The sequence below is a fragment of the Myxocyprinus asiaticus genome, chromosome 12, assembly GCF_019703515.2.
Source record: "Myxocyprinus asiaticus isolate MX2 ecotype Aquarium Trade chromosome 12, UBuf_Myxa_2, whole genome shotgun sequence".
Lineage (NCBI taxonomy): Eukaryota > Metazoa > Chordata > Actinopteri > Cypriniformes > Catostomidae > Myxocyprinus > Myxocyprinus asiaticus.
Window position 1 is genome coordinate 38,051,958 of NC_059355.1, and position 13,761 is coordinate 38,065,718.

General features: G+C 35.2%; 1 protein-coding gene across 7 annotated transcripts in view; it reads left to right on the forward strand.

Annotated features, from left to right (window-relative positions):
* cadpsb (Ca2+-dependent activator protein for secretion b) overlaps positions 1 to 13,554 on the forward strand; it is a 168,130-nt gene extending 154,576 nt beyond the window's left edge. For all 7 annotated transcript variants that reach the window (XM_051712681.1, XM_051712677.1, XM_051712678.1 and 4 more), the window contains 6 exons: positions 1,313 to 1,387; positions 1,487 to 1,570; positions 2,910 to 2,942; positions 3,322 to 3,429; positions 11,794 to 11,898; positions 12,243 to 13,554. In XM_051712681.1, coding sequence (XP_051568641.1) covers positions 1,313 to 1,387; positions 1,487 to 1,570; positions 2,910 to 2,942; positions 3,322 to 3,429; positions 11,794 to 11,898; positions 12,243 to 12,419 — 582 coding nt within the window. In that variant the 3' untranslated portion in view covers positions 12,420 to 13,554. The remainder of the gene's footprint in view (positions 1 to 1,312; positions 1,388 to 1,486; positions 1,571 to 2,909; positions 2,943 to 3,321; positions 3,430 to 11,793; positions 11,899 to 12,242) is intronic.
* Positions 13,555 to 13,761: the final 207 nt, after the last annotated feature.

Sequence of the window (13,761 nt, forward strand, 5' to 3'; positions counted from 1 at the left end):
TATATTTGCACATTTTCTTGTGACGGGTGGCAAGTCGACTAACGTTCCTGATATCTAAATATGATTGACTATTAACTACGTAATGCATATTTATTTGTGTCAGTTGCCTGACAAAGGAACTAGCCTACCAGAGTTCACTTGTTTTTCATTGACGACGGCATCACGATGCTATTTTACGCCAACGCCAGACTAGCTTGCTTGTTGTTAAGCTTAATGGAGGGCTATTACCTAAGTTAGTCTGGCTGTATTGAGATGTTTTAATAGTGGTTTAATTTCACAACAGTGACAAACAATGCCAACGCTTAGGGCAAACATTATCATTACCTGGCTGTCACCAATGAAGGCATGCAGGTTAGAGAGATGTGGATGCTGATCTGCAAGGCACGCAATTTGCATGTGTTAACTGTGGTGTCTGTGACAAGGGAAGGCGAAGAGGGAGGGGCAGGGGCAGGGGCTCGTGCGGTCTCACAGAATTAGAACTCAAATGTTTTCGGACATTGCAACATGCTTTTAATTGAGAATTGATGCCATTGGCCAAATTTAAAAACTAAAAGAAAAAATTAGAAAAAGAAATAGAAAAAAAAATGTCTTGCAAAAAGGGCACTTATCTAGTCAGAAGCCAAAAGGGCAGGTGCTTGAACAACACCTGGGGTCTATCTGTGCACGTGTATGAAGGGCAACATAAAAGTACTCCAGACGACTCTGGTGAATAACTCCTTATCTTCTGAAGTGATATGATAGGTGTGGGTGAGATACAGATCAATATTTGAGGTCTTTTACCTTCACTTTCTCCTTCATCTGTTTTTTGGTGATTCACATTCTTCGTGCATATCGCCCCCTACTGGGCAGGGAGGAGAATTTATGACAAAAATTACTTAAATGTTGATCTGTTTCTCACCCACACCTATCATACCACTTCTGAAGTTTTGTCCAGTTGTACAGTAAATATATAATGGCAATGTGATAGTTTGAGTCAGTACTTTGGTCTCAGCATTTCTTAGAAACATGCAAACATAAAAATTCAGGGCTGCCAACCTCATGCTGTAAAAAAAGTGTTTATTTGCAGCAAGTTTAATAATATAAAAAGGAAAAAACATTTGCTAGTTTTATGTGCCTTGGTAATAAATCTGAAATCTGGCTCATCTGGAAACTTGCCAGTCCAGTCATGCTTTCTATTTCTGCCCAGACTAACTTGTGGTTTAAACAGTTATGCAGTGAACATAATCAAGCTAATGCTTTATGCACAGTACATTCTTGTGCATGAATTGTTCGAATTGTGCATTAAGTGTTTAAATCTGTTTCCACTTTTTAGAAACAATACCATTCTCAAATTGATGATCTTATTGAAGAGAGCGTAAAAGACATGATTTCTCTTTTGGTGGCAAAGGTATGTTTTCAGAAAATGGTTGTTTTTTATGTTTACTTTATTTAAATTGTTTGGTTATTGGGCTGTTAAATCAGTTGTGATTTTATCTCACCTTAATAGTTTATGGTGATTCTGGAGAGCGTGCTAGCCAAGATCTCTAGGTATGATGAAGGAACTCTGTTCTCATCCTTCCTCTCCTTTACGGTAAGAACAATCTCTTTTAAATAATTTTTATTATTATTATTATTATTATTATTATTATTATTATTATGTAATTTAAGTGCACAATGTTTTGTTTGTACTGGCTCTTATTCGTCTTCCTAAACCACACTGAAATACCCTGTTCATAGGCATATTTGTCACTCATAATTAATTCATTATGTAACTGAAAATGTCCATCGTCTGTGTATGTTATTTCAAAGAAAACAATTTTTGTCTCCCTAATCTTTCATAAAAATATAATAAATATTCTGCTCTGCCTCTCTTTGGCAGCCATCACCAATCCTTCATATTTTTCAACCCCTCCCATCCTACCTCCGGTCATACAGAGGCCACTCAATTCTCAGTCTACACAAATCCTGTTCGATAATACTTTACATTACAGAAGTAAAATGGATTTTGAATGCCATTTCATTTTGACTTTAAACATACTAATGTACTAGTCATTTATTTAGGTCTAAAACTTGTTAAGGGTACTGTTTTCCTTTAAAGGGATAGTTAATCCAAAAATGAAAATTCTCTTATCATTTACTCACCCATGACATCCCGGATGTGTATGACTTTCTGTCTTCTGCTGAACCCAAACAAAGATTTTTAAAAGAGTATTTCAGCTCTGCAGGTCTCACAATGCAAGTGAATGGGTACCAACATTTTGATGCTCCAAACAGCATATAAAGACAGCATAAAAGTAATCCATAAGACTCCAGTGGTTAAATCTATAACTTCAGTAGTGATATAATAGGTGTGGGTGAGAAAAAGATCAATATTTACTATATATATATATATATATATATATATATATATATATATATATATATATATATATATATAATATTTACTTTTTTACTATAAATTGTCCTCCCTGTCCAGTAGGTGGGGATATGCACAAAAATGTGAATCTGCAAAAAAAAAATGTAAGTGGAGACTGATAGTAAAAAATAAAAAGGCCTTAAATATTCTAAATAATATTGTAATATTGTGAAAAATATCCGTTTCTCACCACACCTATCATATCACTTCTGACAATATGGATTTAACCACTGGATTGTATGGATTACTTTTATGCTAACTTTATGTGCTTTTGGAGCTTCAAAATTTTGGTACCCATTCACTTGTATTGTGAGGACCTACAGAGCTGAAATATTCTTCTGAAAATCTTTGTTTGTGTTCAGCAGAAGAAAGTCATACACTTCTGCATGAGAGTGAGTAAATGATGAGAGAATTTAAATTTTTTTGTTGAACTGTTCCTTTAAGGGAGGGCAGGTTGCACTTTTTATTTTCCCAAAGCAGGAAGCTCTTGAGTCAAACTTCTTATTGTTTTCAGGTGAAAGCAGCTGCAAAGTATGTGGATGTTCCTGTAAGTAGGCACTTAGAAATGTAATATAATTTCCCCTTTTTCTTTCCTTAAAGGGATAGTTTACAAAAACATGAAAATTCTGTTATCATGTACTCACCCTCATGTTGTTACAAACCCAAATTATGTTCTTTCTTCTGTGGAACACAAAAATGGATGTTTGGCAGAATGTTATCCTCAGTCACCGTTCACTATAAATGAATGGAAAAAGATGCAATGAAAGTGAAATGTGTTTGAGGCTAACAAACCAACGATTCCTTTTGTGTTTCACAGGGAGACGTAACAGAAGTGACAGAATTGTAACCTTTGGGTAAACTATCCCTTTTTTTAAAAGCCTTGTATGCAAAATTAACTTGCACTTTCTCCGATCCCCCTTCCACAGAAACCAGGGATGGACGTCGCTGATGGCTATGTGACCTTTGTCCGTCATTCTCAGGACATTCTGAGAGATAAGGTCAATGAGGAGGTGTATATAGAGAGGTTATTTGATGTAAGTAAGATGCCGTAGCCTCCCTAGCTAACAAAGGAGGGCCCATCCAAAATGTGGCAAAACAATGGGGCATATGAGGGATAAGTCACATTTTGAGGGCCAAGCCTTCGAGACCTTACATGCAGACACATAAGGCCAATCATGACCTGAAGCTTTCAGTCAGCTCCCTAATGTATCTTTGCTGTGACTTCCTGTTCTGGCTCTCTGTGCCCTGGTGTTGTGTTTGCTAATGTGCATTGGACTTTTTTGCTCACAGCAGTTTCTTGTTAAAGAGGCAAATTGTCACCACTACCACCAAGTGGATTATTTATAAGACAGTGCTCTTAAAAGAATATGTGAGGGAATTTTATTTTAAACCTGAAATGAGGTATTCTATTTTTTTTTTATTTTTATTTTTTTTTTCTTGTTTAAAGCACAAATTTAATCAAATTTTGTGAGGTTTATGACAAAAAAATAAATAAAAAGCTATTTAACAAAGAGATAAGAAAGACTTAATTCAAGACATATCCTCTAAAATAAAGTCTTGTCATCTTACACAATTTGATTCTCAACCAAATTCATCTTGTTTCATAGATTATGTAATCATTTTACTGGACAACAAGACAAAAATACTTTCTAACTAAGAAAATAGTTTTTGCACTGTAAACACAGGAGCCAGAATAGAAATAGCGTGACCGATTTAAAAAAAACTGATAAAGAGCATAAGAGAGCACTGTATATCACAAAGCGTTACACAAAATAATCGTTTTGATTTTGTGAACATGTGTCTACGTTACACAATGGCATACATGTGTGTTTATTTTTATTTTTTTTAAATGCAATAGATGTGTGGACCAGTGGTCGTGTTTTGGATACATATGTATGTGTGTGTGCAGGGTTTGTCAGAGTTTTTTTTTTTTTAATCAGTGTTTATTATGTGTGTGCGTGTGTGAATGTTTGAATGTGTGTCATACCACACTGTAGTTAGCCATAAGTGTTGGTCTGTTATTGCGATAAGAGTGTATTTATGCGTGTGTCTGAGTCTTAGGAATTTGTATTACAGTACATAACCCTTTTGTAGCTTCACTTGCTTGTGATTTGTGACACACATCTTATGCATGCCTTTTGGATCTTTGTTTGTTTTTTTTTTATCATTTAATGCTGTCCTTATTATTGTGCATCATGTTCTTATTATTTCTTTGAAATAATGCATCTAACTTCCGACCTCAAAAGACCCACAATGAATCTGGCACAATTTCTCGTTTTTATGCCATAGTTGCAGTCTGGCCATGTCGCTGTTAAAACGCTGTCTTCGCAAGAATTCTGTCCAAACCAATCACTATCAGTGAGAGGCACAGCACTTGAAGATGCTCGGTGGCATGAAATCAAAAGCGATTATTAAAACAGAAAAATCTATAAAGACAGCTCCCATAAAGTAAATGTTTTAATGGCAAATTAAAAAATAGCAAAAAGCAACATAGACCTTTCTAATTGTAATGCTTTACCGGGTTGCCTCTGGAACATGTCGCTTAGCTTTAACTGAATTCTTGCTTGGTTAGTTCTATTATACAGATTCAGTGTGGTCTTGTGAGGTCAGTTGTCAAAGGGCATATTCAGTTGAGGGCTGTACGTCAAAAACAATTACCACAACTTATTGATGTTACTTACTAATTTAACTTTTAAACTTAATTTACATCATAGTTATTATTAGTTGTGCTTGCTAAGACAAGTTTTTTTTCAAGGAGTGTATCATCCCACACTGTTTGTGCTACACCTCAAACAGAGCAGCTTTATTTAGAAAAAAATTATTTTACTTTTTAAAGCGATAGGACTGGACGATAAAGCCAGCCTGATCTCATGGAAATTATGTTAACAAAACAGAAGCCTTAAATCTTAATTAAGTCAACAAAACAGAACTCCCTAACATAAATCTCAAACCTAAGCCTAACAGATAATGTCACATAAGCAAATATGAGATGAAAAACACAACTGCTGAAACAACCATGTAATTTTGTAGTGCTTTTATGATACCTTCAGCTCACGTTCAGACTTGCTGGCCCTCCAGGACTCGTACCCCAGTCTTTTGCATTGCAAGTGCAACACTCTATCAGTTGAGGTACCGCGCAGTTTGATCACACTCAAACAAGCTTGTAAATGTGGTTATGTAATTGTTATGTAATGCAAATGTTAAAATGAATCGCCTTGCAAGTCATGTACTTTAGTTAGTGTTTGATGTCATAAGATAGCACTGTGTGAGGAACAGGGCAAAAAGTAAGTGTTTATTGACTGATAATCTGCCGTTTTAATTGTGATATGTGTGAAAGAGAAGTCCATGTTGTTGTAGCACGTAGTTTTAATTTCAGCAGGAAACTGACACGATAAAGGAGCCATGCAAAAAGCATTTTGCAAAAATGTAGGTGTAGTAACTATGAGACCAGGTTGATGAAATGGGTGAAAGAATGCCACAGACTTACAATGAAGTATGGAACCAAGACAAAAATAGGGACCAGAGTATTAAAGAGACTTGGGAATGGGCTCTTTTAAATTGGGCCACTAAATAATCACCTAGCAACCAGACAGAATTCCCTAGCAACTATATAGCAATGTGCAAAGAAACACACTGAACACCTTAGTAATCACATAGCAACGCCCTAGCAACCACTCACAACAACCTAACATTGTGGTGACAAGTTTTGCATGGGCAAGCACCACACACATGTAAAAATCTACTAATAACAACTATTATTAAGCTTTAAAACTGAAGTATGTAATTTTATTCCATTTTGAAATACTTTTATATTTTAAAATAACTCTATCCCAGCTTAATATGCAGAGACAACTACAAGTAAGTCATTTAGAGGTTCATTTTCTCGAAAACTGTAAAAGCTTTGTCTTTGTGGCACTATAAAATTCCTGTGTTTGAATAGAGTGACCCACTTAGACTCACCCCAACAACTTTACTCTGCCAGTGGCGTGAGTTACGGATGGGACTATCTGACGGTTTGAACAAGAGCAGACGAGAGGCATAATTGGAAAGCTGTTTTAAAAACATCGTTTATTTTTGCAATTCCGTTCAATGGTGCTAGTGGTGCAGAAATTACATACTTCAGTTTTAAATATTGTTGGAAAACTCTGAAAGATATGTAGCCCTCAAAGCTGAATATCTCTCTCAGCAACATGTAGGCTACTGTCTGAACAGTAACCTGCGGTTTCAATGTGTTTTTGTATGATGCAACTTGCCATGTGTTACAGGTTTTTAGTTGCATGCAACAACACTTGAAATGGATGTATATCTATTTTCATTACATACTCCCCTACCTTTAAACACTTTCTACTCACTTTATCCTAACCCAAAGACAACATCCTAACTCATTCTGCATTCCTTTTAGGACAAAGTGGAACTTATCTCTAAATGTCCTGCTGTTTGATCACATTCTGTTGAGGGCATGAGTTTTAATCAAATAATCTACCTGTGTACATCTTCTAGCATGACCCACCTCCTGAAAATCCCACCTCATGCACACACACACACACACACACACACACACACACACACACACACACACACACACACACAGCTCTCTGCCCAGTACACTTACCTGCACTCTGCATGTACTGCATGCTCCAACCAGTCAACTCTTTGTAGTGGACAGGTGAACAAAGGAATTACAGATCAAACATCAAATATCCCTAATACAACTAAAGCAAATATGATTTTTTTTTATTTATTTATTTTTTATAATTATTTCAGATAATCACAGATCAAATTAACAGGTCATCAGACTTTGAAAAAATCCAGGAATACTTTAAACATTGATTGGCTGTCCACTGTGGCTTCAATCAAACTGTATAAACAATGTCCAGTTACTGTAGCCTCTTGTACTGAAAATAGCTTCAAAACTCCCAGATCAATCTATTCACTTCATAGGATGCAGCACTCCGCTTTCTAGATGATAGTTTGTGCATCATCCATTGAACCACACATGTGCTGTTCTCTTTGAAATACAAGTAAGATTTCATCCAAACATTTGGAGAATTCTGAACATGCATGATCCTCAGATTTTCATACTGTATAATATAGAAATGGTTTAAGATAACAGTACAACACATATTTGCCTGCAAATACTCTATACTCAGGTTTTTGTATTATTAATCTGATTATGGTTGCACTAATTAAAATTTTTGGCTCTTGGGGACTATAGCGTATGCTTTAGGGCAGTGATTCCCAACCCAGGGTACGTAAGGTTCCAGGGGGTACGTGAAAATATTCTGATTTAGCTATGTTGAACCTATAAAACATAATGTATTGCTTAAAATAAAATAATAGGGTTTAGGGACGGGTACAAATTTTGATTTTCTCAAAACCCCAAAAATCTCAAATCTTTTACCACTCAATGCAAAGTTTAGCACCGAGATCCTTTCACTGCGTGTTGAGAGTAAAATTTTGGTTTGACTCGTTCCATATAAAGTGTGTCCAAAAATCTATGCAAATTTGTTATTCAATAATGTCACTTGTAATACCCTTTCTGTTCTTTATACTGTCAGTTGTTGATCAAAAACAACAAAAAAGAAACTCTAATCAAACAAAGCACGGATTCGATCAAGATTAAACTCCACTATCGTTAATATGCACTTAACCAAAACACTTCTGTCAGATGCTCACTTCTCTGCTGAACTGCCGACATTATTAAAGAGACAGTACCGTTTTAGCACTTGTTCTACATATCAATGTAAATACTTGTACAAGTTTTGCATGTAAACAATATACATGTAACAATATATATATATATATATATATGCAAAATAATATATTCAATTTCAAGACAAAATATTTATTGATGAATACATATAATTTGTACATTTTAAAAAAGGTCAGTTGTGACCAAAATGATGAAAACTAAGGTACCAAGTTAGAAGGTCCCCTGTATTATTAACAGCATTAGCATTTCATATTTAACCCTTATGTTGTGTTCCGGTCATTTTGACACAGGCAACTTTTTTTTTTTTTTTTTTTTTTTTTTTACTTAATTCAGTTGGAATACAATTCCTTTACTTTGTTCACATCTGAAAACACACATTTTTTTTTTTTTTTTTTTTTACCATTTTCTTTGCATTTTCTTGGTTTTATTTAACTTTGTTACACTTGTGTTCCTGGTCAAAAATGACCGGCCATTGGAAATGAATGGATTAGACTACAAAATACAGAAATATTAAGTGTTCAGGAGCATCCCAATACTTTTGATGAGCACATATGTGGATGTGTGTTTACAGATATAAATTTCTTTGGATATTTGCACACACACACACACACACACACACACACACACACACACACACACACACACACGCACAAATACATATACACTTCATTTCTTGAGCGCCCTCTTGCGCATCATCTTTCCATGTACACTCTTTGAGAAATATTTCAAGATCTACCTATCATATTATGTTGCCTTTGGGCTCATTTGAATTGGGATATATGTAATTGCCAAGGAAAAACATGACAAAAGACACTTCTGTTAATTATATTTATGTGTGTCTGTGGGAAATTCATACACTCATACTCACTGCACTTTGGCGTCCGAGTAAAAAAAAAAAAAAAAATTCCCAATTGCATTCTACTAATTGAGAGCTTTCCAACAATATATGACACATGGCTGTCTCATAATTTATATAGTTTTACCAATTCTGAATATAATTGTGGTGATAACAAAAATGATGAGAACGAAACTGTTCTAATTTGTCAGCAAATTAAAAAGCATTATTTAAGAATTGGTAGGATTGGTATCAGTTATATTCATTGTAAAGTCCAGATTCTAGGCTTTAAAATGACATCTATTTTGTTCAGATCAAGCAAGTGATTATTAATTTATGATGTAATTATAATTATTATTTTGTTTTTTTTCTGCATGAGTGACCCCCACTGGCCCAGTATATGCTCAGTTCAATTAATCATTCTATCAATATATATACACTGGTGGCCAAAAGTTTGGAATAATGTACAGATTTTGCTCTTATGGAAATAAATTGGTACTTTTATTCACCAAAGTGGCATTCAACTGATCAAAATGTATAGTCAGGACATTAATGACATGAAAAATTACTATTACAATTTGAAAAAAAAAAAAAAAAAATCAGAACTTCTTAAACTACTTCAAAGAGTTCTCATCAAAAATTCCTCCATGTGCAGCAATGACAGCTTTGCAGATCCTTGGCATTCTAGCTGTCAGTTTGTCCAGATACTCAGGTGACATTTCACCCCACGCTTCCTCTAGCACTTGCCATAGATGTGGCTGTCTTGTCGGGCAATTCTCATGCACCTTACAGTCTAGCTGATCCCACAAAAGCTCAGTGGGGTTAAGATCCATAACACTCTTTTCCAATTATCTGTTGTCCAATGTCTGTTTCTTTTCCCACTCTAAACTTTTCTTTTTGATTTTCTGTTTCAAAAGTGGCTTTTTCTTTGCAATTCTCCCCATAAGGCCTGCACCCCTGAGTCTTCTCTATACTGTTGTACATGAAACTGATGTTGAGCAAGTAGAATTCAATGAAGCTGTCAGCTGAGGACACGTGAGGCATCTATTTCTCAAACTAGAGACTCTGATGTACTTATCCTCTTGTTTAGTTGTATATCTGGCCTTCCACATCTCTTTCTGTCCTTGTTAGAGCCAGTTGTCCTTTGTCTTTGAAGACTGCAGTGTACACCTTTGTATGAAATCTTCAGTTTTTTGGCAATTTCAAGCATTGTATAGCCTTCATTCCTCAAAACAATGATTGACTGATGAGTTTCTAGAAAAAGCTGTTTCTTTTTTGCCATTTTTGACCTAATATTGACCTTAAGACATGCCAGTCTAATGCATACTGTGGCAACTCAAAAACAAACACAAAGACAATGTCAAGCTTCATTTAATGAACCAAATAGCTTCCAACTGTGTTTGATATAATGGCAAGTGATTTTCTAGTACCAAATTAGCAATTTAACATGATTACTCAAGGATAAGGTGTTGGATTGATGGCTGCTGGAAATGGGGCCTGTCCAGATCTGATCAAAAATTACTTTTTTCAAATAGTGATGGTGCTATTTATATATATATATATATATATATATATATATATATTAAATATGTTCAAAAAAGGAGTACAAAACCTGTCATAAAATGTTGATAAAAATATCTAATGCAAAATCTTGTGATAATATATGCAATATGCGAGATTTATAAACAATCTTAGTGGGCCGGTCATTTTTGACAGGGAACACATAATGTGTAACACAAGGGTTAAGCAAAATAGACATCATAACTGAAATATACCTAAATTAATTGTAATAGAATCGAGAGCTTGTGAATCGGAATCAAATCAGGAAATATGTATTAATACGCAGGCCTAATAGGGATGTCAATAGGTCAAACCAATACTGATTGATCAATAGAAATGATAATGTTAATACACATCTTTTTTATTTATTTATTTTTTTGATGAAAGGGTACTTTACCCTTACTGGTGGTGCTATGGGGATACGTAAGGCAAAAAAAGTTTATATATATATATATATATATATATAAAAAAAAAATTTTAACCACAAATTTATGTTTGTTCCAACCCTGTATTACTTTCTTCTTTGGAACACAAAAGGAGATGATAGGCAGATTGTTAGTCTCAGTCACCATTCACTTTGTTTGCTTTTTTTATTTTTTACATACATTGAAATTGATGGCGATTGAGATCATTCTGCCAAACGTCTCCTTACAAGTCATATGGTTTTGGAACAACAATAAATGATGACAGAATTTTCATTTCATGCTTTTGAGAGTGATTTTATAAATTTTAAATGATAACATGATTAACTGTTCACTATTACCTTTAAAGTCAGCATGGTTAACTGTAACTGTGAGGAAAAAGCAATGAATTTAATCTGCTTCAATCTTTTGAATTCTAATAAGATTCAAGCTTATTTCAGATAACCAAGATTTTTATTCAAGTCATTTGAAACTTGGGTTTTGGGCTTAGCTGTATAAATGTAGGGCAGATACGTATTTTTGTTGTTAACTATGCAACTTCCTAATGCATGAGTTATTTTTTCAGATAGTCGCATTGCTGGCTCTTGAAATTAATTTCAATTGTCTGACTAACATTGGTTCTAAGTGAGGGTGAGATTGTGTAAATGTTGGTATCAATTTTGTGTACAGTAGGCCTATGTGTGTACAAATGGAGTGCGTGTTTGTGTACCCACGTTTGTGTGATTTTTGTTTATTCATGTCAGTCTGTCCACAGTGTGGCTGTTATGTCTTACATGCATGTTGTATGTCTACACTTGCTGGTCTTTTGCATGCGTTTGTTTGTCTGTCTGTGTTTTGCTGGAGAATGCTGTGTTTTTGTGCTTTACAGCAATGGTATACAGCCACTATGAATCTGCTGGCGACCTGGCTGACTGAGCGCATGGACCAACAGCTTCATGTCTATCAACTCAAAATCCTCATCAGGATCGTAAAGGTATTTCTTTCTAACTTAGCAACATTTTAGGGGCTTATATGGAAGACAAGTGTCTGTCCTAAGAAGGTGGAGTAATGTGATTTCAGCCACGGTAAAAGACCACTGAAGGCCTAAACACGGTCTTGTTCAAAGCTTCGATCTGGGCTTCAGGTCTTGCCCCAGTCTTGGTCTAGGGTGTTATATTTTTATAATTTTTTTCAATAACATAAGGTCTACTAATACTGTTTTCTAACATTCAGTGTCAGAGATAATTTAAACAAGTCAGAGAGAATTTATGGAAGACTGTGTCAGACATGAAATGTGTTTAAGGGAGTATAATACCTGCTGATATCTCATTCTTGTAGAAGAAATATCGAGATTTCAGGCTGCAAGGCGTTCTTGACTCTACACTAAACAGCAAGTCATACGATACTGTACGGAACCGGCTCACCCTAGAAGAAGCCACGGCCTCTGTCAGGGAGGGAGGCATGCAGGGCATCTCGATGAAGGACAGTGATGAGGAAGACGATGAGGACGATTAGAGCATCGAGCCATCCGATGTCACCCACCACCCTGAACCTCACCTGTCTATCCAACCTTACCCTACCCCAACACTTTAAACTTAGCCTGATAAAGTAAGATGCATGTAACGACTCTGATTACCCAGCTAGCCACTCTAGGATCTTCCCCTATCAGCTCGAATTACCCACAAACAAAGCTAAAAATACAATAAAAATGTACTGAGCAAAAAGAAAGTCGCAAAGAGCGTGATTGGCAATTTTAGCTGAGTCATAATATAATAAAGATCTACAAACTAGCACCAATTTTTTAACTCATTTATTTGAGGAATTTGTTTCTGTGTGTTCCTAAGCAATATGGAGTACCATTTGTTTGATAATGTCGAGTGAGATTATTAGGTGTGTCCCTGTCCAATGCGAATAACATATATGCGCTTCTTTGACGTACTCTTACATACATTAATGGTACATTGTTGTGAAGATGAGTGTATGGACCCTCTTCTTTGGACCCTCTTCTTTGTCTTGTCTGTTTTTAAAGTGGATGCCAACTGCTTAAAAACTAAAAAGGAACTTCTGTATTTAATTTTAAAACTGTTAACTGTAAATGTCTTCTGTGTCTGCACATTTTCATTGTATATTTTGTTTTCTTTCTTTGTGTAAGGCTCTGTGACCCTATGTTGTAAACAACCAACTAGGCATTGTCTCACAGGCATCGTAAAATGAAAATGAATTGGTATTCTAGAAATGCAATATCCTCATACCTCCATTTTGATATCTTGTTGGAGACTTCTTTTAAGTAGATGTCAGACATGATGAGAAAAAGCTCTATTTTTGGTTCGGTTTCACTTTTACAGAGGATCTCCCTCTCTCTGTTTTTAAGTTTGTAAGTCCAGTTAAAGTCATTCTCTTTATGTTAGTATATCTGTTAAGATTGATATTTGCCATTTTTGGGGGGTCTCACTATTGTTTTGTATATATGATGCTGTACATTGCATTCTGAGCCATCACTGCATGCCTGTGGGATCCACCTTCTCCAAAAGCTTTTTGTTTTTCTGTGTCAATTAGCTGGTGGATTCATTCTTGCGTTTGCCTTATCAAAGCGAACAGCTGTAATATGCAAGAGCTGTGGCCTCTCAATAAAGATAACATGATATACTAATATATTGGTGGATTTTGTTCCTTTGGCCCTTGAATCCAGGTCTCTTTTTTGGGGAGTTTTTTTCCCCCCTTCTTTTTGTTTTTCTTCTTCTTTTTTCTCTCAACTTGATCTTAGTTTTCCAGATTAAGATTTATCTTAATATTCAATCAGTTCAATATATTAACAATTCAATGTATTCTACAATAAAATTAAAAAAAATTATATTTT